Source organism: Ursus maritimus, unplaced genomic scaffold, assembly GCF_017311325.1.
Source record: "Ursus maritimus isolate PB19 unplaced genomic scaffold, ASM1731132v1 scaffold_34, whole genome shotgun sequence".
Lineage (NCBI taxonomy): Eukaryota > Metazoa > Chordata > Mammalia > Carnivora > Ursidae > Ursus > Ursus maritimus.
This window is the reverse complement of record NW_024426008.1, coordinates 18,872,778-18,898,976: the sequence shown is the minus strand read 5'-3', so window position 1 is coordinate 18,898,976 and position 26,199 is coordinate 18,872,778. Positions and strand designations below refer to the sequence as shown.

Genomic DNA, 26,199 nt, shown 5'->3' with positions numbered 1-26,199 from the left:
TCAGCTGATCACAGGGGCTCCCTATCAACTTTGAGATGCAGTTTTCAGAAGCAAGTGAGCTAACTAAGGGAGGAGAAAGTGGACGGACAGAAAGGTTTTAGTTCTGAGACTGGGGAGGTGCTCCTAAAATGTACCCAAGCTTTCTCCAGTGGAGGCCTTTTCCTGTGTCCCTGGGGCATAGAGCTGTGTACCAACTAGGAATTCATTGTTTGGTGCCAAGAAAGCTTGAAAATATGGGTCTGACTCAGGCCCAAGAATGTCAAGCTTTTTTTTCCCCAAGATGAGCAAGATATATCCTGAGTGGAAGTTTCCCTTGCCAGCTTCTTGAGCTCCTAGAACTTTCCAAGGTAACAAGCCGGCGAGAGGATCAGAGTTCAGGCTTCTCTCCTGTGGAAAGGTCCAGGTCCTGGGCAGTAGGAAACCTGTATTCCTGGCTCTGTCAAAGAACCAACGTCCCTTAAGAAGCCAGATCATCTTTTGTGCTCGGACCAGGTAGTCACCCACCTCCTGGGAAGAGCCTTGGAACACTACTTTACAGAGAGAAAAAACGTTTTATAAATTCTCAGATCTAAAGAGAAGAAAACTGTTCATCTAAATGGCATTCTGGCTACTTTTCTAATGTTCCAAATTTGAAGGAATCTGGACTTGTTCCCATACACAAAATGGGTTATATGAAACAACTAAACCTAGGATCTATAAACCCAAAAATTTTGAAGTTTTGTTTTTTGTTTGTTGCTTTGGCATTGGTGGATGATTTCTTCTGGTTTCCATCACTGACAGCAATTTTCTAAGAAGTCATACCATTTGGGGAATGTATGAATTGTCACAGCCCAAAGCTGCTTCCTTTACAGGTAACAATGCTGTGTTTGGGAAAGCCTGGATGAGCTCTGAACTTGAACATCACCTGGAGTACCACTATTGCTTTGATCACATATCCTTAAAAAGCTAATGTCAATAGCCATACAAATTCGTTGAATAAAATCAAGCAACATGACAATGTGTATTGTTTCCAAGAAAGTGCTCTCTGTTGAATTTTTCACAATGATGATAATCTCTTTGAATGAGCACTTAGTTTGTGCCAGGACATTGCTAAACCTTCTGTATGTGTCCATCGCTCTCTGAAGATTTGGAATTGAATCCAGGGCTCCTGGCACCAACATGACTTGTCCATCATTGTCACACCAACTTTTTCCACTGTGAACTTTGGAGTTCAGCCTGGTGCTCTTGAAGTAGACTATTTTTACATCCGCCCAGTTTCTAGCACAAAAGGGGGAGACCCAGCCTATGTGTGCATTCCATGTCACAAGTAATTTCAAATTTTTGAGATTGGTTAGATCCCTCTGCTTGCTGTGCAGAAATCGTAAATATGCTGAGGCTAGGCGCCATGACTATTTTGTTCAGCTCTGTTTCTTTGATACATGGCAGGTCTTGAGTAAGTGTTTGCAGGATGGATGGAAGGATAGAAGGAGGGATGGTGGAATGAAAGGAAGTTAAGGTAGGAAGAGGAAATAAAGGAAGGAAGCCTGGAAAGATGGATGGAAAGTAGACAGATAGAAGGAAAGAAATAAGGAAGAAACAAAGAATTTCCATTTTGGTATTTCTTCTTTGCCTTATTAGTAGTTATATTTGGGGCAGTTTTGAGTGGATATATTTCTGGAGAGCTGGGCACTTCTATCCCAAGATTTGGGAGGATTTATAAAGATAAAACCACACAAATATAGACCAGTTGGAAGGGAGAGGGGAGGGATGTTGTGAATTATAGTAAAATCAGAGTTATATAAAATTTAAAGCTAAAGTTTTGATATTTTCAGCCATCATGTAATTATCAGCACAAATTAATAGCCAACTAAGTGCTTCTAGGAAGACTCCCTCCCAAAACCTGTGTTAATGAATAGATTTTAAATGTTAAGTGCTGTTAAGTATTTGTAATTTGTTTTCTTTACCTGTTTATTTCCTCTGTGTGTGGTTGCTGACAATTACCTGTAAAGAGCCACATGTTCACTGGTGGGCTGGGTTCTAGCTTTAGTGGTTTTTCTATGTACTAAATTCTTACAGCCTTCAACACAGACATTCTCTGCTATGTAGTCTTACGGTTTATATTGTTGACTTATTCACCAATTGCTTTATGAAAGGACATTTTACTTCCCCTAATAGTTACATAATTTATAACATTTTCAGGGCCGTGCTTTCTCCTTTGTTTATATTTCACACGTGACCTAGGCACATCCTAACTCAAGATGGGGTTCACAGTATTGCTGTTGAACGAATATTGTGTAGATTTAACTGTCCCTTACTTACACAATGATTTTACTTAGTAGTGTACATTTTTAAAAAGGTAAAATACAGGAATACTTTAGTCCGTTCCCTATCTAGATGATCACTAACTCTGCATTTGGCTGTTTCCATGTCGGTTCGGTCTCTAGGGGAGAAAGGGCCTGTGGACATGAGAATTTCCGATTATTGAGGTTCTACCACATTTCCTTCCCCTATTCATGGCCAATTTGTGCAAATCCGTTTGGGTAGCAGATGTGGTGTGAGAAGGCTGCGGTGACAGCATTATCAGTGCTGCGAGAGCAGTTTCTCCGCCGGGCTCGTCGGGACAGGCTGTGTGCACATGTGTGATTCAGTCTAGGCGAGGCCAGAGCGCCAAGGTGCCATGATTGACATCCCCAAGAGCCTCCTCGTAAAGTCGGAAAACCGAAACTCCCTTCTGGACCCTGCACAAACTCTCTACTCCTGTGCTGAGACACAGAGCCCCACCTGAAGTGGGAAGAATGTCTCCATCACATAAAATCCTGTTCTTGGGCTCTCCCCGGTTCCAGGTGCATTGACCCCTCAATTCATCCTCCAGACTGTTGAAAAGTGGCGAGGGACGGTGTGTGTGACGCCTGAGTGTGGAGCGGAAACAAAGGAGCGATCCTCGGAGGCTGTGTCCACACTTACCAGGGCACTCTGGGACTGAGAATCCTGGGAAGTCACAGTCCTTAGCCACAGACAAGGGATCCCAGGCAGACTAAGGGTTTCTTTGTCTGCAGTGTCTACTAAGGGACTTCTAACAAGGGGCCCAGCCCTTGGTGTTTAAGATGCAGCTCCTAAAATTGTGCTTGGAGGCTTCCCCACCTGCTCTCTACTGGTTTCTAGGTAACCCCGTGAGAACAGAGTGTAATGACTACAGAGTGACAGGTCCTCAGCCTTGTGGTGCAGACCGTCAACCCACAGGAACAATTTCCAGCTCAGCTTATGACCTGTCAAGGAGCAGTTCTCAAGGAATCGTGTTGTTTTCATCAGCACTGGTGACAAAGATACAGGGAAGGATGTATGAGTTAGGAGGTCCCACTGTCCCTTACCTTCCTGTGCAGGTGTGCTCATGTGAGACAGTTGGGTCAGCTGGCTGGCTGCCCTATTGTTAATGCTCTCACCTCCTCCGGGATGGATGGCTTGACTGCCTTGGAGCACGTGTGAATGAAATAGTGCTATTATGTATGATTTATCGAGCACCTCCTAAGTGATAGATACCATGCTTAGGGCCTCCTGGACATTATTTCACAGAGACTTCTCAACAGTGAAGTGAATTAAGGACCATAATGGCCCCTTATTTTCCAGATAAGGTCACTGAAGCTTAAGGAAGAAGGTCAAGCCAATGGTGAAGGTAATACTGGCAGAGTCAGGATTCAAATCCAATCTCACTGGCTCCACGGAACCCTGCTGCCCCCATTGTAGGACAGGCAGAGGGGGCATTTACTCCCCTGTGGTTATTCTTTTAGATGGGGATGGCGTGAATGCCAGGGGACTTGGGAGAATGGTGTCATGTAAACAGCAGAGCTCCCGGACTTTACAAACCTGTCTCCAATCTTGACTCCCCTCTATGTGGTTGAACCACCTTACACAGATTGCTTAACTTTTCTGGGCCTCAGTTTCCTCATTTATCAGATGAATGGGATTATTATTCAGTGGGATGATCTGTAACCTTTTTTCCAATGTAACATTCCGTTGGCTTCTAGCTAGCTGCTACTTTTAGTGAGGAGTGAATCCAGTGAATGAGATCAAGCTACATACTAGAGTTTCACTCAGTCATTGATTTATTCATTCAACGAATATTTACTGCACACCTTCTACGAGCCAGGGCCAGGAGAGAGTGATGAGTAATTTCAGACACAGTCCTTTCCCTCATGGAGCTTTTTGGGTGTTGCCATGGTCAGGGTATTAGCCAAATGCCCTGCAGGATACTTGTGTCAAACACGGTCATCATCATCGTCATCGTCATCATCATCATCATAAACATTATCACCATGACATTTGTTGCCACATAGTATTATTCATTGGGATCCACATTGGCCACAGCACCGGGTGAGCTACAGCGGTCAGTTACTGCCCTCCTACCTTGCTGACCTGACCGCTGGCTCTTCTATACTGGATATGTAGACCCTGACCTGCTGATATACAGAATACATCTGTTCTCCAGTTGGTGAAAATTTTAGGGCATTTGTTTTTTAAAAGAATTTTTTTTTTAAGCATGGAAAAGTGGCAGTTTTTCCATGAACCTTGCTTTTTGGCAAGATTTAAAAAGCTGAACGTAAGCGATTTGAGACATGAAAAACACAAAACCCCAAAACCAACCTGTCATAATTCTATAGCATGTTTTCAAATCTCAGAGTCACCTGCAAGGGGTGTCTCCCAATTTTCCCTTCTAAGTCCACGATTTAAAAAAGATGAATCCTTGTCTTGAGTGGATGAAAAAAGAATGGGGAGAATTTCACTGCAAACCAGTGGAAACTGCGTTTGTAACCAGGAAGGATGAATTGATCTGAGAAGAGAAGTAAAGGGAAATCGGCAACTTTTCCTGACTGTCTTGTGCGCAAAGGAAGAAGTGTGCGTTTGTAACCCACATCTTCAAGAGGGTTGCCTCGGCTCCAGCCACCTGGGGCATTTTCTCTTGTCATCCTGCAGCCTCCGAGGACCACCATGGGTCCTGGGCTTGCTGGTAGTAGCGAAGTCCGTCCATGTCAGAGCCAAACTGCCCAGGTTTGAATCTTGTTTTCACCACTTCGTTGCTGTGTGACCTCATACAGACGGTCTAACTGCAATCTCTTTGCAAAGAGGAGCTATGCCGTTGTGTAAATTGGATAGTTGAATGCAACGGATGTGTGAGATACTGAGTCTAGTGTCTGGTGCCTTGCTGCGATTCTTCTAAGAATGGAATTTATCCGGCTTTGTAATCCTCCGAGAGCAAGTGCACGTGCCTCCTGTCATTTCCTGTTCCAGGGACAGTGGTGCTACAGCATGTGCTAAACACGCATGAATCCTAAAAACCATCAGGGACCGATTCGAGTGAGTGGCCCTTCTTATTAGATGACCACCCATGCTGGTGTGCCTGGGACTAAGAGGTTTTCTGAGGGGTGGGACCTTTACTGCTATAATCAGGAAGGTCCCAGACAAACGGGGACGAGTTGGTTACCCCAAAGTTGACAAAACCCTTGCAAGTTTTCCAGACGAAAAGGGCAGGGAGAAACCATAATCCTGACACTGGCTCCAGCAAGAACCACCCACCCGAGAAGGGCCTGCGGTATCCACTGAACTAGAGACCAGTGGCCACTGGTCATTTAGCACCAAATCTGGACAGAAAGAGGAAGAGGCCTAATTCGCTACCCCTAAGCAGTCTGCCCCTAACATGGACCTATTTTGATTATTCTTCTCCTAAAGCAATGGCTCTCAACCCCAGTTGTCCATGAGAATCACTCGAGGAACATAAAAAACAAAACAAAACAAAACAAAAAACGATGCCCAGGTCCCATTGCCAAAAATTCTCATTTTATTTTTTTAAATTTTTAAATTTTTTTATTTTTTAAAATTATTTTTTATAATAATTTTTTATTATGTTATGTTAGTCACCATACAGTATATCCTTAGTTTTTGATGTAATGTTCCATGATTCATTATTTGCATATAACACCCAGTGCACCATGCAATACGTGCGTTTTAATGGTCAGGAATGAGGCCTGTGCGTTGGCATTTGGTATTTTTATAAGTTCTTTAGGTGATTCTAATGTGCAGCCTGGATTGAGAATCATAACCCCTGTTCCAGCATGGGGCCTGCAAAAGGTGCAAAATGAGGTCTGTTTTCCTAATTGACAAGTTCAGACGTTCCTGATCTGAGTCTCAGCTGAGATGACTTGATCTGTTAGGCCCTTGTGTCATGTTTTATTGAGTTGATTTGCCCATGCTGGGATTTCCATTCGAAGAAAATCCCTTTGAGACTGAGTACGCTCTTTATTTCCCCCTTATCTTTCACGAGGCCACTATATTTACTGGTGTACTGCCTAGCTGAAAGTCATACAGTTTTAAAACTTGAGAAAATTCAAAGTCAAATTTGGGTGGAGGGGAGGATAGGCATATTTCTGAGGAGGAAAAAAAAAGACCCTCTTTTTTGTACCTATTTTTGCTGGAGTCATGGTGGGAAAGAGCTGAGTGCCCTCTTTCTGGTATCGGGATGGGAATGAAGCTTCTCCGGGCTTTGGGCTGGGCTGGGCTGGATGGAGGAAAGCAAGGTGAATGGTACCTTTGGGCTTTGGGAATATGGCTAAAATCTCCTGGCAAGGTCCCCAACCAAGTGGCCAGTATTCCAGAGGAAGCAAGCTTCAAAAATTGCACTGGTATTATTCAATGCTAAAAAGAAATGAGCTATCAAGCCATGAAAATTCATGGAGGAACCTTAAATGCATTTTACTAAGTGAAAAAAGCCAAACTGCGAAGTTTCCATACTGTGTGAGTCCAACTATATGATAAGATGGAAAAAGCATAACTATGAAGATGGCAAAAAGATTAGTAGTTTGCCATGTTTGTCCAAATCATTAACAGTACACCAGGAGTGAACCCTAGCATAAACTATGGTCTTCTGGTGATAATAATGTGTCAGTGTAGGTTCAACAGTTATAATAAACGTCCCACTCTACTGGGGAATGTTGATAGTGGGGGAAGTTGTGTTTGTGTGAGGACAGGGAGCAGAGGGGACTCCCCGTGCTTTTCATTCCATTTTGCTGTGAAGCTAAAGGTAGGCTGCCAAGTAAGCTTCCCCGGCTTCCCCCAAGGCCAGTGTTGACAGCTCAGCTGCACACCTTCTTCCCCAGCCTCAACTGCTGTTAGTTACTGAAACCCTCCGGGACAATCCTGATCCTAATCCCAAGACCTGTGAGACTCACATGGAGGGGGGTCATGTTCAGTCTCTATGCTCTGAAAAGCTGTTACTCAGTGGAAGAAGTGGGGTGATTGACAGGTTCAAAGTTCATCACCTGTTCATAAGTGGTGATGATCCCTTTAATATTCCAACTAGCTCTTTGGTAAATGGAATTGAATGGCCTCAAATGTGAATTTCTACCCACCACCGAAGACTTTTTGTCTTATAATGAAAAAATACATGTTTCTTCTGGAAATAAGGCAGAAGAAGAAGAAAACACCTGCGATTCTACCATTTCAGAGATATTGTTAGTGGTTAGGTGGTCTTCCTGTTGTTTACCTGTGCACATACATATAGACATATCTACGTATATATTGTTACAAAAATATACTGAATATACTTCCTTGGTAAACTGATTTGTTCCATTTATGAAAACATCTAAACAAGCTTTTGGATGGATGTACCACAATTATCCTGATGTTTAACGATCAGCAATTATTTTTCCAATTTTCCTCTCTTCTCTTAGCTACTTTAGTAAATGTCCTTATGGCTAAGGGTTAAAAAAAATAGAAGAGCTGGGTCCAAAGCTGGGTGATACTTTAAAACTATTGATTATTATTACCAAATTATGCTATCAAACTGTACACATTTATACTAACACTTTACTGGTGTTAGGTATTCCCCCTCCCCTAAATGACCTTTGCTAATTTGGCAGTCTCCAAATATGATCCCACTTTATGGATTTGACCACAGTGAGACCGAATATTTGTTCAAATGTTTTTTAACTATTAATGTTTTTCTCTTGAAAGTTTGTGCCCTTCCACACAGTTTTCTATCAGGGTGTCTCTTTTTCTTATTGACTCATAAAATATTTATAAATATGAAGTATGTTAGTCCTATAATATATAGTGTGAACAGCATTCCCCTCTGTTTTTACTGTTTATTGTGGGGTTTCAGAAAACCATTTGATACCTTTGTGTTTTCTGCATTTCTTTTTTAATTTACTTGTCACCAATATGGCATTATAGTTCATTTGCTTTAAAGAATTATTAAAAGGAGGGTTGTAACCCCAGCACCCTCTCCAAAGCATACTATGAGCTTCCAATGGAAACGTGTGTAAATGCAACATCATCAGTGTATCTATCCCCACCTCAAAAGGCTGTAAAGAGCACAATTCGTTTTACTAGATCATTGGCCCTTATGAATTTTGGCAGATGTTCAGCTTGTAGGCAAGTATATCCAAGCCAGCTCACAATCTACTATGGAGTTGGCGACATATGGGCGAGGTGTTGTTTTTTTGTTTTTTTTAAATCCTGCTTAAAAGAACTTTATGTTTCTTCGACCACTAAATTATGACATCTTATTTCACTGAGTTAATAGCATCTAATGGTTCTATCTCCAGGTAATGTAATCCAGCTGGAAATGCAAGGTATGCAAAGCCCATGTTTTAAAACAAAAGAGTATTTTTCTCTAGCCAGTAAATAAAAGTGATTTTTCGGCTATAAAAGGACAAAAGGTTTTGAAATTATCCCACTTGGCAGGGTTTCCTAGACTTGTTTTTTTGGCACTTAGCCGTGGAGCCAGCCCAGCATCTTCCAAACTTCTTCCATTTTTGTAGCAGTGTGAAGAGTTCGCTGGATAAGACGAGAGTCACCCCACAGTGTGATGATTAATGCCTGGGGTCCTCTCAACCTAGAGGCAGCGGCAACCAGACGTCTGAAAGTGTCATCAGCAGATCATTGATCAGCATAGAGGAAGAACCAAAAACTGATTGTTTTTCCTTCTAAATATCTTCACTGCCCTCTCAAGGTTGTATGTTTTCCTTTTCGAGGAAGAGCATTTAACACATACATGTGACAAGAGTAAAGGGCTCATAGCTGCATTGAGAAGTTGTCAAAAGTGTGTAACTTAACTAAAGTATTTTTTCATCCCACTTCCAAGGTTTAAATAGCTTTGTGACATTGGGTCTCCTTTTTTGATTTTCTGTGTATGTTTCATAGCCCTGACACTGAAGAATGTTCTTGTCCATTCTCATTGCTCTGTTGCAAGAAGCGATGGTCCAGCCCCTGGTCCCAGTCCCCTTTCCTATGATATGGTTATTGCTAGTGTCAGAGGATAACATTATATGAATAACTGAGAACAATCTGCCTTAAAGTGTGTCTTAAGGAATCAGCACCACGTTGGTGTGTTGTGTGAATTACCAACGATAAGATTAATAGCACCAGCAACCACTTGAGACATCCAGTCAGTGCTCTAGATACCTAGGCATGTTTAGTCGCTTCATCCTGACAGGAACTCTGTGGGGTAAGAGCCACCATTGTCCCTATGCTGCAGATGACAACAGCCAGTCACACAAAGGGAAGTGGTTGAGCCAGAACTTGAACATGAGCAGACTGACTCAAGAGCCTGCCCTCTGAATTCGGTTAAATTGATAGGACAACTCCACAAGATTGGTGACAGTGTCCTCCTTTTACAGATTAGAAGTTGAGACTCAGAAAGGTTGATAACTTTGCGACAACTTCTCACACCCATGGGAAGTAGCAGAGTTTGGTTTCAAACCCTCATTCCAAAGCCTTCCCATGCTTTTCCTGTTACACCATGTTCCTTACTCTGCTACAAGTGCCTTGTATTCAGGGCTTTACTCACGTTGGAGAGAGCTTAGAGTTGGCCAATAGACAGGTGCTTAAGTGGGCTTCTCACACTTCCTTCTGGTTCTTTCTGCACAGAAACCTACCAGTTCAGTTGGCACTCATCATTCATGTGAATGCCACAATATGACTGCCTCTCTTTCTATAGAGTAGCTGTAGGCTTAAGTTTCCCAGCTTATTCCTGCATCGGGGACTTTGTGGCTGCTGTCTCTTGGCTTGGAATGCTTTGTCCCCACATCTCAGCATGGCCGACTCCTTGTCATGAGTCAGCTCAGATGTCATCATCTCGACAGAGCTGACCACGACAACTGTATGCATTTCCTAAGGCTGCCATAACAAATTACCAGAAACTGGGTGGCTTAAAACAACAGAAATTTATTCTCTCATAGTCCTGGGGGCCGTAAATCCAAAATCAAGGTGTTGGCAGGGTCATCCTTCCTCTGAAGGCTCTAGGGGAGAATCCTTCCTTGCCTCTTCCAACTTCTGTTGGATCCATACATTCCCTGGCTGGTGGCAGCATAATTTCTGTCTCTGTCTTTTTGTCACCTGCTCCTTTGTATTTCTCCTCTCCTTCGAGGAACACTTGTCACTGGATTTAAGGCCTACCTGGATAACCCAGGATGATCTCATCTCAGAATCCTTAATTATATCTGCAAGACTATTTCCCCAAATAAGGTCACATCCACAGGTTCTGGGTGAACATGTCTTCTGGGAAAGCCACCACTAGCCCTCTTGTAGATAAACTACACTACTCTAGGTAATACAGTTTTTGCTGATGTCATACTCTGTGACTTTTTCCATAGCCCTTGTCCTAATTTAATGCATCTTGTTCTCTTGTCTACTTTTCTGTTGCCTGTCTCTACCTACTTGAATTCAAGCTTTATGAATAAAGAGCTATCTTTTTCACTGCTGTGTCCCTAGTCCCTAGACCAGTGCTTGGTATATTGTAAGGATCACCAAATTACTGACTGAATGAATGATACCATTGGGCAAATGTGATGTCAGCTTGGCTCTTTGATACTTTCAACAACTTCCAGGATTGTATTTTTTATTTTTTGATGTTATTTTAGTTATTTGAATTTCAGTTGGATTCTTTTGGAAATGCAAGTATACTATGGGACATATATTTATCACAATGGATAAATATATCCAGCCATTTCAATATTCAATTGCTAACTGGTCTTCAAGTTCATTTAGCTTTTACTTTTCCGCCAGGAACAATTCCTCAGCAGAATACCTCTTTCTTCCTTAGGCTCTGATCACCTCCGGGAAAAAGATGGCCTCTGGGCTGTCTTGGTCTGGCTTTCCATTCTGGCTGCCCGGAAGCAGAGTGTGGAGGAAATCGTCCGAGATCACTGGGCCAAATTTGGCCGCCACTATTATTGCAGGTGAGAAGGGTAGGGACCCTGGGCAACTGCTCTTAGAGAGAAGTGGTGGACTAGAACCTTAAGAAGGAAGCAGCTTTCAGGACAATCTGAGGAACACAGGGGTTGGAGCCCCTGATAGGTGGTTGGGGGTCCTGTCAAGGACATCCAAACTGGAAGGCATAAATTTCCCCTCCCCTAGTGACATTCCTCTGTAATCTTTCATCAGTGCCTGTAAGGTGGGCAGCCATTCCAGAGGGACTCTAAACTGCAGAATCTTCAAAGTCCTTTGGTGCCCATGACAGTTGTATAGTCCAACCCGGGGCTCTCCTTGTTAGTTCTCCACCCATAATTATCAAGGGAGGGAGGCAGAGACAAAGCTGTGACAGGTGGGACTGCTTTTGTAATTCTCACCTTCCCTCTGTCTCACTTGCCCGCTGAGGGTCCAACAATGTCTAAGGTGCCCTCTGAAGGGGCCACGTGGTTCAGGAGCCCCAGATTTTGGTAAAGTTTTGTCCCTGTGAAAGGGGATGCAGAAGAGGGAACTGTTACCCTGGGAGGGAGGAAGGGCAAAGGTCAGTGGCTAAGCGCTCAGGTTGGGGGTCTATATCACTTTCCTGTTTTTGAAATAAGTGAGAGGGCAGAGTCTTCTGGCTGTATGGTTGCCTTCTAGATATGTGTACCTAGATATGCTAGGTTTGTGTTCCTAGTCCCAAGCCCCAGTTTTGGGGGAGCAGTGGTAGGCAAGGATGTTAACTGTGGAGAACCTGGGGATGGGGCAAGGGCATCCTTGGGTATCCTCAGAGACTCCCTGTGTATGGAAAACAGAAACTGTGGCTCCTTTGCTTTGTTTATGAATAGTTAACTACTTAGGATGTTTGGTTATGTTTCAAGAGCTTAAGAAAGAGAAAGAAAGCTTTAGACTTCCCTTATAAGGTGATTGTTTCTTCTCTTAAGAAGTCATTTACTTAGATAAATATCAGAGTATAAGAAAGCCTGTGATAGGACTCATTACTGTCAGAAAGATTACAGTGCTCTGGGAAATGTTGACAGTGCCATTATGGTCTTTTTTTTTTTCTTCCCTGTTTAATCAAGAAGGCAGAGTTTGTAATAGCCTGAAAACCACCTCAAATGAGTCCTTTTATCATAAAATACTCTGAAGGCAGGTGGGCATTTGTTTAACTTACTAGTATTTCTAACGAGTGCCAAAAAATCCTGATTCTTGTGGGCCTTTTTGGCATATCAGGGAAGTAATTGGCACAACATACCTTTCTATTGCATGAAGCTGTTCCAAGAAAGTCCAACCTGATAAAATATGTTATGATTGCCAACCTCTGGCTTGGTGAGATCACTTTGAGTTAGGGATGTGTTCCTCATAATTTGTGCAATGATTATCTAGCTTTCTGCCAGTGTTTTGGGGACATGGTGTTATGATAAGTGTATTTATAATATAGTTCATTTTTTTGTGACCAACAGCTTACATGATAATTACTTTTTTCATAACAAATACCATATTTGAGAATATAAGGCAATGGAGATCTAAATTCTTGTAGAACATTGACTTATGTTTCAGATTTCTGTCCAAAAAGATCCCAGAGATAAAGAAAAAGGGAGGAGGGAATAGGTAGAACGAAAGGTAAACACTTTTTTCAACCTCCAGCAGATAACAGCTTGAGAGATCCTTATGAAATAAATGACTTCTAGCCTGTTCTTTTTGGTGGGGAGGAGATAATCAAACAGTTTTGGTTTAACTACTTCTGAGCCTGAAGTCGTATCTGGGAACCCAGATGATTTTCCTTGTGTGAGTGGACCCCAGAAGGAACTCCCCATTGAAAGATTTCCTCCCTTGAAAGTGTGTTGTGGTGGTCAGAGGGAGTGGTTTGCGGTAGTGGAGGCGGGACCACAGGAAGGTCCGCTTGTATATGAAGATGAGCATTTGGGCAGGCTGGGCTGATGACCTCAGCTATAGACTCAACGTGATCTGTTATGTGAGTGGATTTCCTCAACTTCTGAATCTCTTTCAGTGCCCCTCTGTATCCTAATAAACCCTTTATCCCATCCTCCTGCCCCTCTCTGCTTAGCTGGGTCTTGATCTTCCCCCATAAGACTATCTTTAAAGAGAATTTAGGCTCAGAACACATCCACTGTGGAGAATGTTCTGAGATAGTTCCTGGTTGTTTTGTTTCTGAGGCTGGGGAGGGCACATCTGTGTAGGAGGGAGAGATTACAAGACAGAGAAACAGGGACAGGAGACCCACTGCTAGAAATGGCATTATTCCATGTTTTCCATTTTGGCTAATACCCTGATGTTTACCAAAAGTCTTAAAAGATCTTGGGTGAAGAAAAAGTAGTAACACTGATTCAAGTCTTCCTTCTTTCAGTTGGCTGGGAACTCACATCTTGTCCCTGTGTTACACAGAGCCCAGTGTGAGATCCCACCGTAGCCATTTGGGCACAGCTGCCCCTCAAGGGCTTCCTTCTTAAAGAGACCCCCCTGGGCATGCCATTTGGTCTGGGTCAAGACTGACACTGGGAAAGACTCTACAGTTTCTTTATGGTAGTGACTAAGAATAAAATCAATTAATAGTTTTGGGGCGCCTGGGTGGCTCAGTGAATTAAGCATCTGCCTTTGGCTCGGGTCATGATCCCAGGGTCCTGGGATTAAGCCCCACATCGGGCTCCCTGCTTGGCAGGGAGCTGCTGCTCCCTCTCCCTCTACCTGTGGCTCCCCCTGCTTGTGCTCTCTCTGTGTCAAATAAATAAATAAAATTAAAAAAAAATCAATTAATAGCTTTAAGCAATGGTGTCTGGCACTGGACCAACTACTTGATATGCATTATGGTATTTAACCACAGCAACAAATGAGATAGGTGTTATTTTTAGTCTTTTTTTTTTTTTTCTAATCACCTCCCAGCTCCATTGTTACATTTGATGTTCTTGGCTAGGAGGACTTCTTTTTAATGGAACAATTGTGGTATTTCTTCCAAGTTTCCAAGAGAGTTTTATGGTACGTTGAGGTCCCTTCCTCCTTCTCTCTTCACCTCCCTTGATTCCTCTCTCTCCTTTCTTCCTTCCTCCCTCCCTTCCCTTCCTCCCATCTTTCAACCCACTGCTTAGAAAATACTTACTAGAAGCAGCAGAGAACAAAACAGATGAGGTCTCTGGCCTGCTGGAGCTTGTGGTTCATGTGGGCAAAGGCAGATAAGAAATCAGTAAACAAATACACAAGTAAATACAGATTGGCATGACTACCACAAGAAAGTATCAGAAGTGATGTGAGGGGGGAGATATAGAAGGAAGCATCTCGAATGGATGGTTGGAGAAGGTCACTTTCTGGAGGTGACACTAAGTTGGAAAAATGCCGAAAGAGAATGTGCCAGGTATTCAAGTAGTCAAGGGGAAGAATACACCAGGTTGAGGGAAAAGACAGCAATGGCAAAGGTCCAAAGGCAGGACAGGGCAAAGTGTCTCTGGGGATTGGAGAGGAGGCCCGTGTGGCTGGAGCATAGGGAACAAGAGTGAGAGTGGGACAAAGTCAAGCGGATGGGTGGGGTCCCATCCCACAGCGCCTTATGGCCTATGGCTAGAGTCTTGTTCTCAATTTGATGGGCACTTGGGGAGGGATTTAGAAGAAAGGACATGACTTGATGTGGTTTTTACATGATCGCTCAGGCTCCTGTATAGGGCCTGGGTTCTATGGGCCAGGTAGAAGAGCGTGGGGACCAGTTGGGGTGCTTTTCTGTGCCGTTCTTCCAGGAAAACAAAACCAATGAGCAGATGACCGTGAGAGGTCCACCCCATTGCTGGCTCTCTGATTAGGTTTGTCTTCACCCTGTGTCCTGCCTTCCCTCGCCAGGTTTGACTATGAGGGGCTAGAGCCCAAGACAACATATTACATCATGAGGGACCTGGAGGCCCTGGTCACGGACAAGTCCTTCATTGGCCAGCAGTTCGCCGTGGGAAACCACGTCTACAGTGTGGCAAAGACAGACTGCTTTGAATATGTGGACCCTGTGGATGGCACGGTGACCAAGAAACAGGTACTTGCTAGGAAATAACCAGAAGAGGCAAAAGCCAGGGGCCAAAGTGTCTGACAGATGGAGAGGTCTGTAGGGCTGATCTACTCTGAGTGTTTCATTAGACAGGTAAGAGCCTGCAGCCAGGAGAGAAGGAAGCGCTTGGTGAAGGTTACCTACCATTAATTCAGGGCAGAGGATGCATTCGAACACAGGCCCTGACTGTCCAGTATTCTTGCTGCTTGTAACTGACAGGCCAATACGACACATAGATAGAGACCCAGTATTTCCTTCTGAAATGTCTGCAGCCTGTGGGCTCTTTACAGACTCAGAAAAGGTTCCCAGGGCAAGATAGTCCTTTTCCTTGGCACTCCCTTCAAGTACAGGCATGTTTCCCCTTTTATGACCTTATGTCATTGGGAATGATTGGAGCTTAACCAGATGGGTTTGTAGGGGAAGAAACAGTGGGAAAACTTGTCCCACAAAATCCAAATGGAAGATTTATGGTAGAGAATGATTACAAAAGGTCAGTGACAAAAGCAACAACTTCTGTCATGGTCTCATCATTGTAAATTGTGTAAGAGAAGTTGAAAGCTATTACAAGTATGTTTCTTCTCGATTTTGTGTATTTATTGGCTACAGCAAAAACTGACCAGTCTCAGAGCAGATTTCAACATTTACAGTTCAAATATGACACTGAGTAATGTTAAGAAGAGTTGCACTCTGAAATCCCCAAATTCTTATCTTCTGGTACACTCTACCAAGAACAGACAACAAAATAAATCAGAAGCTGTAGGGTTCGGGGGACTAGATGTAATGCTAGTTACTGATCTTTTTATTTTGACTAATATTTCACACATAGTCCCTCTCTTAGGGTCCCCGACTTGCAGATGTTCCAAAGCCTGAAGCCCTCCTATTACTTTCTTGGTATTCTCCCTCTGGTCTGCTGAGTTTCATGGTGATCTTTCATCTCTGTCAGAATGTCATTAGTCTTTCATTCTAGAAGCCCTTCAGTGGTTGGACGAATTGATGACCGCTTTACTTTGGGAAGGTGTAGGGTATTGGGAGATAAGAGTGGTTAAGAAGAAGACCCGGGGCATCTGGGTGGCTCAGTCAGTTAAGCGTCTACCTTCGGCTCAGGTCATGATCTCAGGGTCCTGGGATCGAGTCCCGCATTAGGCTCCCCGCTCAGCAGGGAATCTGCTGCTCCCTCTCCCTCTGCCCCTCCCCCTGCTTATACTTTCTCTCAAATAAATAAATGATCTTTAAAAAAAGTTAAAAAAAAAAAAAAAGAAGTTTGAAGACTCAGAAGCACATCCTCTCCCTGCCGCACTCACCAGTTATATGACTTCTGGAAAGATGCCTGACTTCCTTGAGCCACAGCTCCTTCCTTATTTGTAGCACGTCTATCTCACAGCGCTGTTTTAGAAATGCAATGAAACAAAAGACCCCAAACTCCCAGCTGTCCTTTACATAGGGAGTACCTACTATGGTTTTTTGTAGTTGTGTTTCGTTTCCCACGGGGTGCTTTTTCGTAGATGAGATTGAATCCTTTCCAAAATAATACTAGTGAATCTCCAAAGATGTGAAGTCAGAAGCTCAGTACACAGCATCTCAGAGCCTCTACGCCTCAGATGAGTCTTTTCCAATTCTGTACCATATTCCTACTTCCATTTTGCAAAGGAACCTCAGAACAAACATTTCGCAAGTCCAAGGCTCATAAAATATGTGCTTTCTAAATTATTCTTGGGAGGTTTTTGTCCCCTGGTGAGGAAGGCTTGAAAACCATTGCCTGAAAGTCAGTGCTGGGTTCTGGTTTTTATCTGCTCCTGAGAAGCTTGTCTGTTGAGCTAATTTGTTTTGCTGTTAAATCCACTAATACTCTACCTTGTTTCTTCCCCAATACACTCACCATTTGTATCCTCTTTTCTTGGCTCTTTTAACAGTTCATATCAGGCTAATTTTGCAGCTAGAGCTCAAGTTCAGACATCTATTTTTTCCATGTCCCCTCCCCTGCAACCCTGAATATTGGTTTCCATTTTTACTCTGGAACTTGTTCTTTTTTTGTTCTTTCCACACTCTTTCATATTAGCTCAAATATGGCCATAAATAGTAAACGCTACCAGGAGCTGCTCTGGGGAGTTTCTCTAGCCACAAAGGAAGGTTGTGTCATCTTCCCAGATTGCAGGACCCAAGTGACAGTTAATTATCTGGTGGTCCTGAGTCACCCTGGAGCTGGTCTGCTGCTCTGGGTTTGGCTCACTGAGGGTGTGGGGAGACAGTTAACAGTCAGCAGCACGCTCACTGTCAGCGAGTCACGCATGGTTCTTGCAGTTGGTCCTGTTGGTGCAGAGGGGGATTCCTGCATCATGGGGCTGTGGGTAAGCTTTCACCACTGAGGCCCACATCTCCGCGCTCCTGAGACCTCAGAAGTCATCAGCACCCCATTCCAGGGATGGTTGAGTCTGGGCACACTTCCTGGGACATTGCTGCAAAACAAGTGCCATCTATCTACTCCTGAAAGACATATTTGAATTTAAATGAACATGTATTATTTTTAAATAGTCATAAAACACTTCGGCACGTTCATTCAAGAGAGATTTCTGGAGAGCCTACCAAATGCATAATAATTGTTTTTTGTCATGGGGCATTTTTTTTTTTTTTTTTGAGAGGGAGAGAGAGAATCTTATGGAGGCTCCACACCCAGCATGAAGCCTAACGTGGGGCTCGATCTCACGACCCTGAGATCATGGCCTGAGCTGAAATCATGAGTTGGATGCTTAACTGACTGAGCCACCCAGGCGCCCCTGGAGCAGTTTTTTAATATAAATGTGTAACAGCTTTATCGAGATAGTGTTCACATACCATCCAGCTTACCCACGTCAAGTGTGCAGTTCAGTGGCTTGTAGAATATTTACAACATTGTGCTGTCTTAGCACAATCAGTTGTAGAACATTTTTGTCACCCGCAAAAGCCACTTGTACTTTTAGCTATAATCTCCAATTCCAGCCCTGGCAATCCTGACCTACTTTCTGTCTCTCTGGATTTGCCTATTCTGGATATTTCATATAAATGGAACCACACACATGTCATCTTTTGTGACTGGTTTCTTTCACTAAGCAGAGTGTTTCTAGGGTTCATCCACGTGGTACCACGTATCAGTATTTCTTTCTTTCTTATTGGCAAATAATGTCCCATTGTGTGGATAGACCACATTTTGTTTGTCCGTTCTTCAACTGGTGGACTTTTTTTTAAAAAAGATTTATTTATTTATCTTAGAGAAAGAGCATCCACGAGTGGGGGTAGGGACAGAGGGAGAAGGAGACTCCCCACTGAGCATGGAGACCCCTACATGGGGCTCCATCCCAGGACCCTGAGATCATGACCTGAGCCGAAATCAAGAGTCGGCCGCTTAACCAACTGAGCCACCCAGACGCCCCGGGCTGTTTCCACTCTTTGACTATTATGAATAGTGCTGCTGTGAATATTCACATAAAGTTTTTGTGCAAACATAGATTTTCAGATATGGTGGGTGTGTAACTAGGTGTGGAATTGCTAGGTCAAATGGTAACTCTAGGTCCAACCTTTAAAGAAACAGGAGGGCACATATTGCATGGCACACTGAGTGTTATACACAAACAATGAATCATGGAACACTACATAACACTAACATAACATAATAAAATAAATAAAGAAAAAAACAGCCATATGGTCTTCAAAAGCAATTGCACTGCTTTCCATTTCCCCCAGCAGTATATGAGAGTTCCAATTTCTGCACGCTTTTGCCAACCTTTGTTATTATCTGTCTTTTTGGTTAGAGAATACTGTAATTTAAAATAATCTACTAAATTATGTATTATTTTAAAATTAAGTTGGAAGAGATTTGATCTATCAGGACAAACAAAGTATGCCTTGCCTAGCAAAACCCAAAGGAAACATAATAATGCAACATCTCTGTTTGCTGTGGGAAGCATATTGCTATGGCCTCTCCAGTGTCGTATTATGTTGAAGTCAAGCAGGCATAGATTTGAAGGCTGGCTTTGTCACTGCCTCGATTTGTGACTTTGGGCATATTACTTAACTCCTCTTTTCTCAACTTCTTGGGGCAGGCAGATGGCATGTTGGTAATAATTATCATATAGGGTTATAGAGAAGGTATGAGGAGGAAGTCCTATACAGCCCCAGGAACAGTGGCTAGTATCCACTTGATATTCAAGAACTATCAGCTGCTTCCCCCTTACCAGAATCTTCAACCTGACTGCGTATCAGTTTGAGGAAAGGGCATAAGTGGTGTTCAAGTGTACAGGCTTGAGATCAGCAAGTGTTGGGTTTGAATCAGCTCTACCACCTCCTTGCTGGGTGATCTTAGGAAGTTACTCAGTCTCCCTGGGCCTTTCCTTATCTGTGAAAATAGGAACAGTCATTGTGGCTACCGCATACAGCCCTTGGGAGAATTTGATAACACATAGAGAGTCCTGACCCATAATAACCACTAATAAATGGTTAACTAAAAGAAGTAATGTTAAAAGAGCATCCTTGGGAAAGAAGGATTTTGACATTTAATGAACCATATATGATGAGAAAAGCAGGGAAAACAACACTGAACAGAATATAACTTTGCGGGGTGTCATGTGAAGACATGGGAAGGCCTCCTCAGTTTCTGAGTCATCTGCGAATTGATTCAAAGTCACATTTTTTTGCCTTCCCTAAGTCTGCCCCTCCCCCATCTCCTCAGTCCCACTTTGCTCCAGAAAGGAAAAGGTTTTTTAAGGCAGCTCAGTCTCCTTTTTGTCCTTGATTTGGGGTTAGAGTCAGGAAACAGACTGTGGAAAAAAAGCAGTTCGCACATATATCTCTAGAGATAAAGAAGAAATGCTCCCCCATCCAAAATGAAATTAAAATCCTGTTCTAGTGATAAGCCCTGCCCTTATCCACTTCACTGCCGTGGAAACGTTCAGCAAAGTCTGTCCTGCCTGTGAGACCCTGTGGGGGTCATTTAAGGAGCAAGAAGGAAACCCCTGAAGTATTCAACCCCTGACTTGAATTCCCAGGGACCTCACTGGCCTTCCCATGGCCTGTCCAGATCTCATGGAATTTACTATGGCTGCCTCCAAGGGGCTGATACTTTTGTGACATTGGCTGTAAGAGAAAAGCTGATGTGTGTCTTCTGTTAAATGGGACCCACGAGGAGCTCTGATTTAGAAATAGCAATTTAATGAGGCACGGTTGAATACCTGCAGTTCATCCGCTCTTGTTCCATGACGGTATGTCACTATTTCTTTTCAGGTAAAATCTAGTCACATGAGTGAATGATGATGGAGTCTTCAAATATGAGTGGAAAAAATAAGCCAGTAGCTCCTGTGAGTGTAGGGAGCAGTTCGATCCAGTTGCTGACTCATTTAAGAGGTTCCCACTTTATGCCTTGTAAAGAGATGGGGATGATGTGGGAAAGGCCGGTAGCTCCTTATGGCCCACTCTTCCCTCAAGAATGAGTTCTTTGTACAAACATCAAGATTTTCCATGGTGCTGGGCGCTTTCTCTCTTCCTTAGCCATCAACAACCCAAGGAACATCATCAGCACCAGATTACCTCTTACCATTATCCTCCCCATCTCCTCCATGTAGCCCAAATCTCCCAGAGTCACCACTCAGTGCTTCATAGCTATGGGACTCTTCCAGCTCTGAAAGGAGGAATTCTCCAATCCTGGTGGTGCCAGCATCAAGTGATGGCATATTGCTACTAGGGTGGGCATCGATCCAGAACCATGACCTGTTTTGAAAATTAGCTTTGAAGAGAGAAACCTTAATACCAGGAGCAAAATTTAAGGAACTGAGTCTCTCCTCATGACTCGTCCCATGCCTGTATTTCTATTTAACAAGATCAAAAAATCATGAAATTCCACCAGTGCTGAAGTCATTTGCCAGTAACAGTTCAGCTGATATTAAAAAACCTGATGTAAATAAAAGCATACCAGTTAGCTGATGTGGAAAACCAAATCCAATTTGATTATGTCAGGCTAACTCTGAGCTTGTTAATACCTCTTCAAGTTATGCAGGCCGCGTGGAAACATTTTGATGCTGTCCTCAACCTGGAAAAAAGAACCATTTGAAATTAGTTCAGAGAAAAAGCACACTTTGAAGACTGATTGCAAAGTCAATTGGCTTTTAGAGTTGTTATTTTAATATGCAGGAAGGTGTCTGCACTTCTTAATTTCAGTATTAAAAATAATGAAGCAAGTGAATTGGCAATCTTGAAATCACATTTTATTCTGGCCTTTGGTGCTTTAATATATACTGCAGCAGTGCTACCAATCCCTGGTCAGCAGAGAGAGAGAAGTTTATCACAGCCTCATTTTGGGGGGCATCAGATGAAGGCAACTGATTGGCGTCAGCTGGAGAATCTAGGGGCCAAAGACTGAGTTCTCTATTTAGGTCAACCTTCAACTTTCATCACATTCTAATCAATGAACCAAGCGAGAGAGTGTTGTGAACACCTTATCTCTATACTGTGCCACTTGCTGGAGTGCGGTTTGTGCATCTAAAAGTGGAATTTAAGAAATCATCTCAGCCATGCTGATTATCCCACCTATACAGTTTAGTTGAATCTGAAAGTTAGTACTTACTAATAGTCCTCCTCTGTTGAGTAACAGAAATGTTTAGGGTGTAGGTGTTGTCATTACATGTATATTGTGATGGGATCTGGGTGAAAAAATCCTTTTTCTGTTGCAAGTTGTGATGTTGAAAAAAAAAGCCCCATAATAAATATATATTCCTTTGCTACTTTAGTACAATACAGTGAAGATAGTGGAAGTGTGATTAATTCATGTCTTCACCCATTCACAGGATATTAACCAAACAGCTACTATATGCCAGTCAGCTTGCCGGGCGCTGAGGATACACCAGCGTACAGACAGTCTAGCAGGGAAGACAAACTGACATTATACTTGTAATCACTATAGAGTTTATTGAAGGGTATTACAGAGAAAGAACTTATTTGGGGGTGCATAGCAGGGGGAGCTCACCTTAAGTAGGGCTCTGGGGAGGTGATATTTAAGCTGTGCCCTGAAGAGTGAGTGGGAGCTGGCCCAGGGTAAACCATCTTGTCAGACTAAAGGCCTTTCTTTAGTCTAATGTAGTTAAACCATTGTTTGGCTTTCCAGAGAAAGAACTGGGATTTCCTAGAGGCAATAGCTTTCTCACTGTGATGTTACAATACTTAAAATTCTCAACTTTAGTGTTCATTCTACAGCATTGCGGTTGTGCTAAATAAAGATAACTGGGCCTTTTGGTAGGACACCTTGAAAATCATGTATTAGGGGCACCTGGGTGGCTCAGTCAGTTAATATCCGACTCTTGATTTCAGCTCAGGTCATGATCTCAGGGTCCTGGAATCGAGCCCCACGTCAGACTCTGCGCTCAGTGGGGAGTCTGTGTAGATTTCTCTCTCTCTCTCTCTCTCTCAAATAAATAAATAAATCTTAAAAAAAGAAAACCATGTATTAAAAATTTTTTTTTAAATAATAGCTACTTTTCCTATGATTTTGCCTATTTGTCTTCCAAAGACCAAACACATTCTTTGCTTCCTAAGAGCCTATTAGCTGATTAGGAAATAAGGAGAGGGGGACAGTGTTTCTGATTAGTTGGGCAGGTCTTACTCCTTTGCTTCTGATTCATTGGAGTTTTGCTATAATGAAGCACCTTCCCCTGACATAAGTTGATTGCTTTGGGACTATCCTCTAAAATGCTGATAATCGAATCCTGATAAGATACGTGATAAGAATCTAAGCATTCCGGAATGAATGACATCATAGTCACTTCCTACTGAACTACTAATTCTTTGTATAGTCAGGACCTGTGACCGTCACCAGGAAACATAAATATTAAAGGAAAAAACTGTGGACTATCACAGGAACTGAGGGAGGAAGCTACCCGTGTTGTGTGGGTAAAGTATGTCTGATTCCAAAATATCCCAGAACTGGGGCTGGTGTTGAGTGAATGGGGATCAGCAGCCATTTTGGCCAAAGACGAGGGGAAATGGAACATGTGTGACCTAGTTGCATTGTTCCAAATTTGATAGTTGGAATCTGGATAATTTTTAAGTCTTCTCTCTCCAAGCAGCGCTCTCATCACCTAATGTGGTTTTTGCTGGGTGTGTGTTTTAAAAGGGCACTTAGGAAGTCATTTGGCCTTGATTTCCCCCAAATAATTATTTGCAATTATTGGTCTCCAAGAGAGCTGGGTTGGTGGTGAAAAAGACTAGATGAGAATTTGCTCCCCAAAGTAGGGCACTTGGGTATGGCTATGCAGTTAGTGCACTGCACAAAGGTGCCTGTCCTAATGGGGGAGGAGAAGCTGAAGTCCAGGCCAGCCAAGAGGAAAGATACTTTTCTCTAATTTGTCTTCCTGTTTGTAATCTCTACGAGCGCACGGTAGGAACTAACTGCTGCCCTGCTCAACCCTTTTTGAACTCATACTTGCAGCTAACTCTATGACTTCAACAAAGAAAAATGGGTAATTCTAGTTAATTTTTTTCATGGCGAGAGATGTCTGTCCAATCCAAATCTTCTGCTTTAGAAGCTGCATGCTTTCTTGTACAAAATACAGTTCAGATGTTACACAGCAGTATTTTCACCTTGAAGCTTTCCAGATAAATCTCTGGGCTCTCCTATGGGAGATAACATGTGAGTTAGGCTTAGAGTCTCTTTCTTCCACGCCTGTCTTGTCTCCAGGTTCACGTGCCTGGTGTGGCCAACTGACTGTATATGTGACATTGTACTAGCTTTCAGGGCCATGTGCTGTTTTCCCCTGGAATTCATCCTAAGTCCGTATTTGACTGGGTCGGACGCTGCCAAGTAACTATTGGTAATGTACAGTTCCTCGTTCCCCGCCTGGCTGCAACATGTGCTACAGTCTCCAAACGAACATCTGGCAGCTCTGTGTGTGTTTAGCAACTTGCAGATTTCCCTGCATTGATTTACACAAGGGCTTTAAAAAAATGCAACATTTATTTATCCAACATTTATCAGATACCTACTCTACGTAAGGCTCTGTGCTCGTTTGGGGGGACCATAGAAAACATATGAGATATTCTTCGAATCTTTCACGAGAAGCAATGCGTGACTCTCAGCAGTCTCATGGTTCAACCTAAAAGCATAAGCCTGGGGTCAGAAGACCTGAAGTTCTGGCTCCTCTCGTGACCAGCTGTTACCTTAAGCAGTTTTTAACTTCCCCTTTCTTTCTGTGAAGGGAGGAAGTGGCCTGGATGACTCTGAGGTCCTTCCTTCAGGACCGTAATGGTCTAAATAGACCACCTTAGAAGGGACCTATTTTATGGTCAAAGAAGCCAGTTCAGTGGGAGGCATGGAGAAGATAAATGGTAACAGATCCGTGAGTTTAGTAGTGATTTCAGAGAACATGGCACAGTCCTTAAAAAAAATTAATCTTAATTCTGCCTAATTTAAAAATAAATGTGCCATAAACCATCACCATTCAAGCTTTATTTGGCAATCTTCTGCAAAATCTGGAAGGCTGGATGACTAAAAGCATGGTACCATTTTCATTAAGAGCTTAACATAAGAATAGTATTTATAGACTGATTTATAAGTTTCAAACCACTCTTCACATATAGTCTCTGATCTGATGTTCACAACAATCCAGTAAGCCAGGCTGTATCGTTTTTCATCCATTTTTAGGAAACGAAGACTTACAGAGCTTAAAGTGACTTACTCAAGACCACCAGCTGATAATCTGAGCCAGAACTCCCCCCCTTTATCATTTCCAAATTGACTCTCCATGAGCAGCAAACCATCAAGGGGCAAATGTGGGGACAAAAATAAAAGCTCTAGTGATACACGGAAGCACATTGGAGGATTTTGGGGTGGAGAAAGCTGCAAGAAAGCACGGCCCTTTAGCAGTGCTGGGACAAAGCTAGGGTGGTCAAAACCCCACTCTTGTCACTCAGGCAGACAACTACAGGACTCAATGGGAAGAAAATGGTGGGCTGGAACTGACAGTTTCCCTCTGATACCCTGCTCTGTAATTAACATGATCTTAGCATGGAAGAGGGCATCTCTTCCCCTTCTTTGAGCTTGTGGCTGTTGGGTCATCCTGGACATTCTGGCCACTGTTGTTGCTATGACTACAGAGGCGTCAAGGATTCCTTCACTGTTGCTTTAGGAATCCCTTAAGAGATTGTGCTAAAAGTTCTTAGTGTCAGATGGCTCAAGAGGAGATTCTTGTAATGGTTCTGCTATTGGCAAGGTATTGGGAGGAGGCTTTCAGGACACAGCAGCAAGATGTTCTGTTAGCACTCCCTCACCATGTTGTGGTCCTCCTGAGATTCCAGTCCGATGGGAGTATGTGGGTGAAACCTGAGATCTTAAAGGGATCTCCCTTAACACTGACATGTACTATAGTCAGTCACTTGATCCATGAGGCAGGTGACCCAGACAAACGTAGCTACTACTGGGCTGTCCACATTTGGCTACACATTAGGGTCACCTGGAGAGCTTTTACAATGCCGGTGCCCAAGTCATGACCTATTCAAAGTAAATTACAGTGTCTGGGGTAAGAGCCAGATACAATATTTTTGAATGACCCCAGCCGATTCCAGTGTACAGCAAATTTTGCAACCCATGGGCTCATGATTTGTCTAACGTCACACAAGGGGGACAGGAACTTATCATGGTTCAAATCCATTGTTTTAAGCCAAAACAGACCCTTGCCTTAAAAACAAAGGATGAGTAGACACAGCGTCACTCACTACTACCCTTCAAGGTAAATATGTTGACCCCAGTTCACTATGGAGAACCTAAGTGTGTTTTCATTTGGCTTGTGAGCCCTCCTTAAATGTGGAAGGAGGCACTCCAGTGGTGCTTACCCCAGCTGTCAAACATGCAGTGGCATTCACTGAAGTGTTTGCAAAGGGTCTACTCTGTGCCAGCCATTGTCCTGGGCTGTGAGGATAAATGGTGAACAAGGAACATAAGGCTTTGCCCTACC

At 43.1% G+C, this 26,199-nt stretch overlaps 1 protein-coding gene across 1 annotated transcript in view; it reads left to right on the top strand.

Moving 5' to 3' along the window:
* PGM5 (phosphoglucomutase 5) overlaps positions 1-26,199 on the top strand; it is a 182,568-nt gene that overhangs the window by 121,108 nt on the left and 35,261 nt on the right. The window contains exons 8-9 of the mRNA XM_040620278.1: positions 11,072-11,207; positions 15,040-15,223. Coding sequence (XP_040476212.1) covers positions 11,072-11,207; positions 15,040-15,223 — 320 coding nt within the window. The remainder of the gene's footprint in view (positions 1-11,071; positions 11,208-15,039; positions 15,224-26,199) is intronic.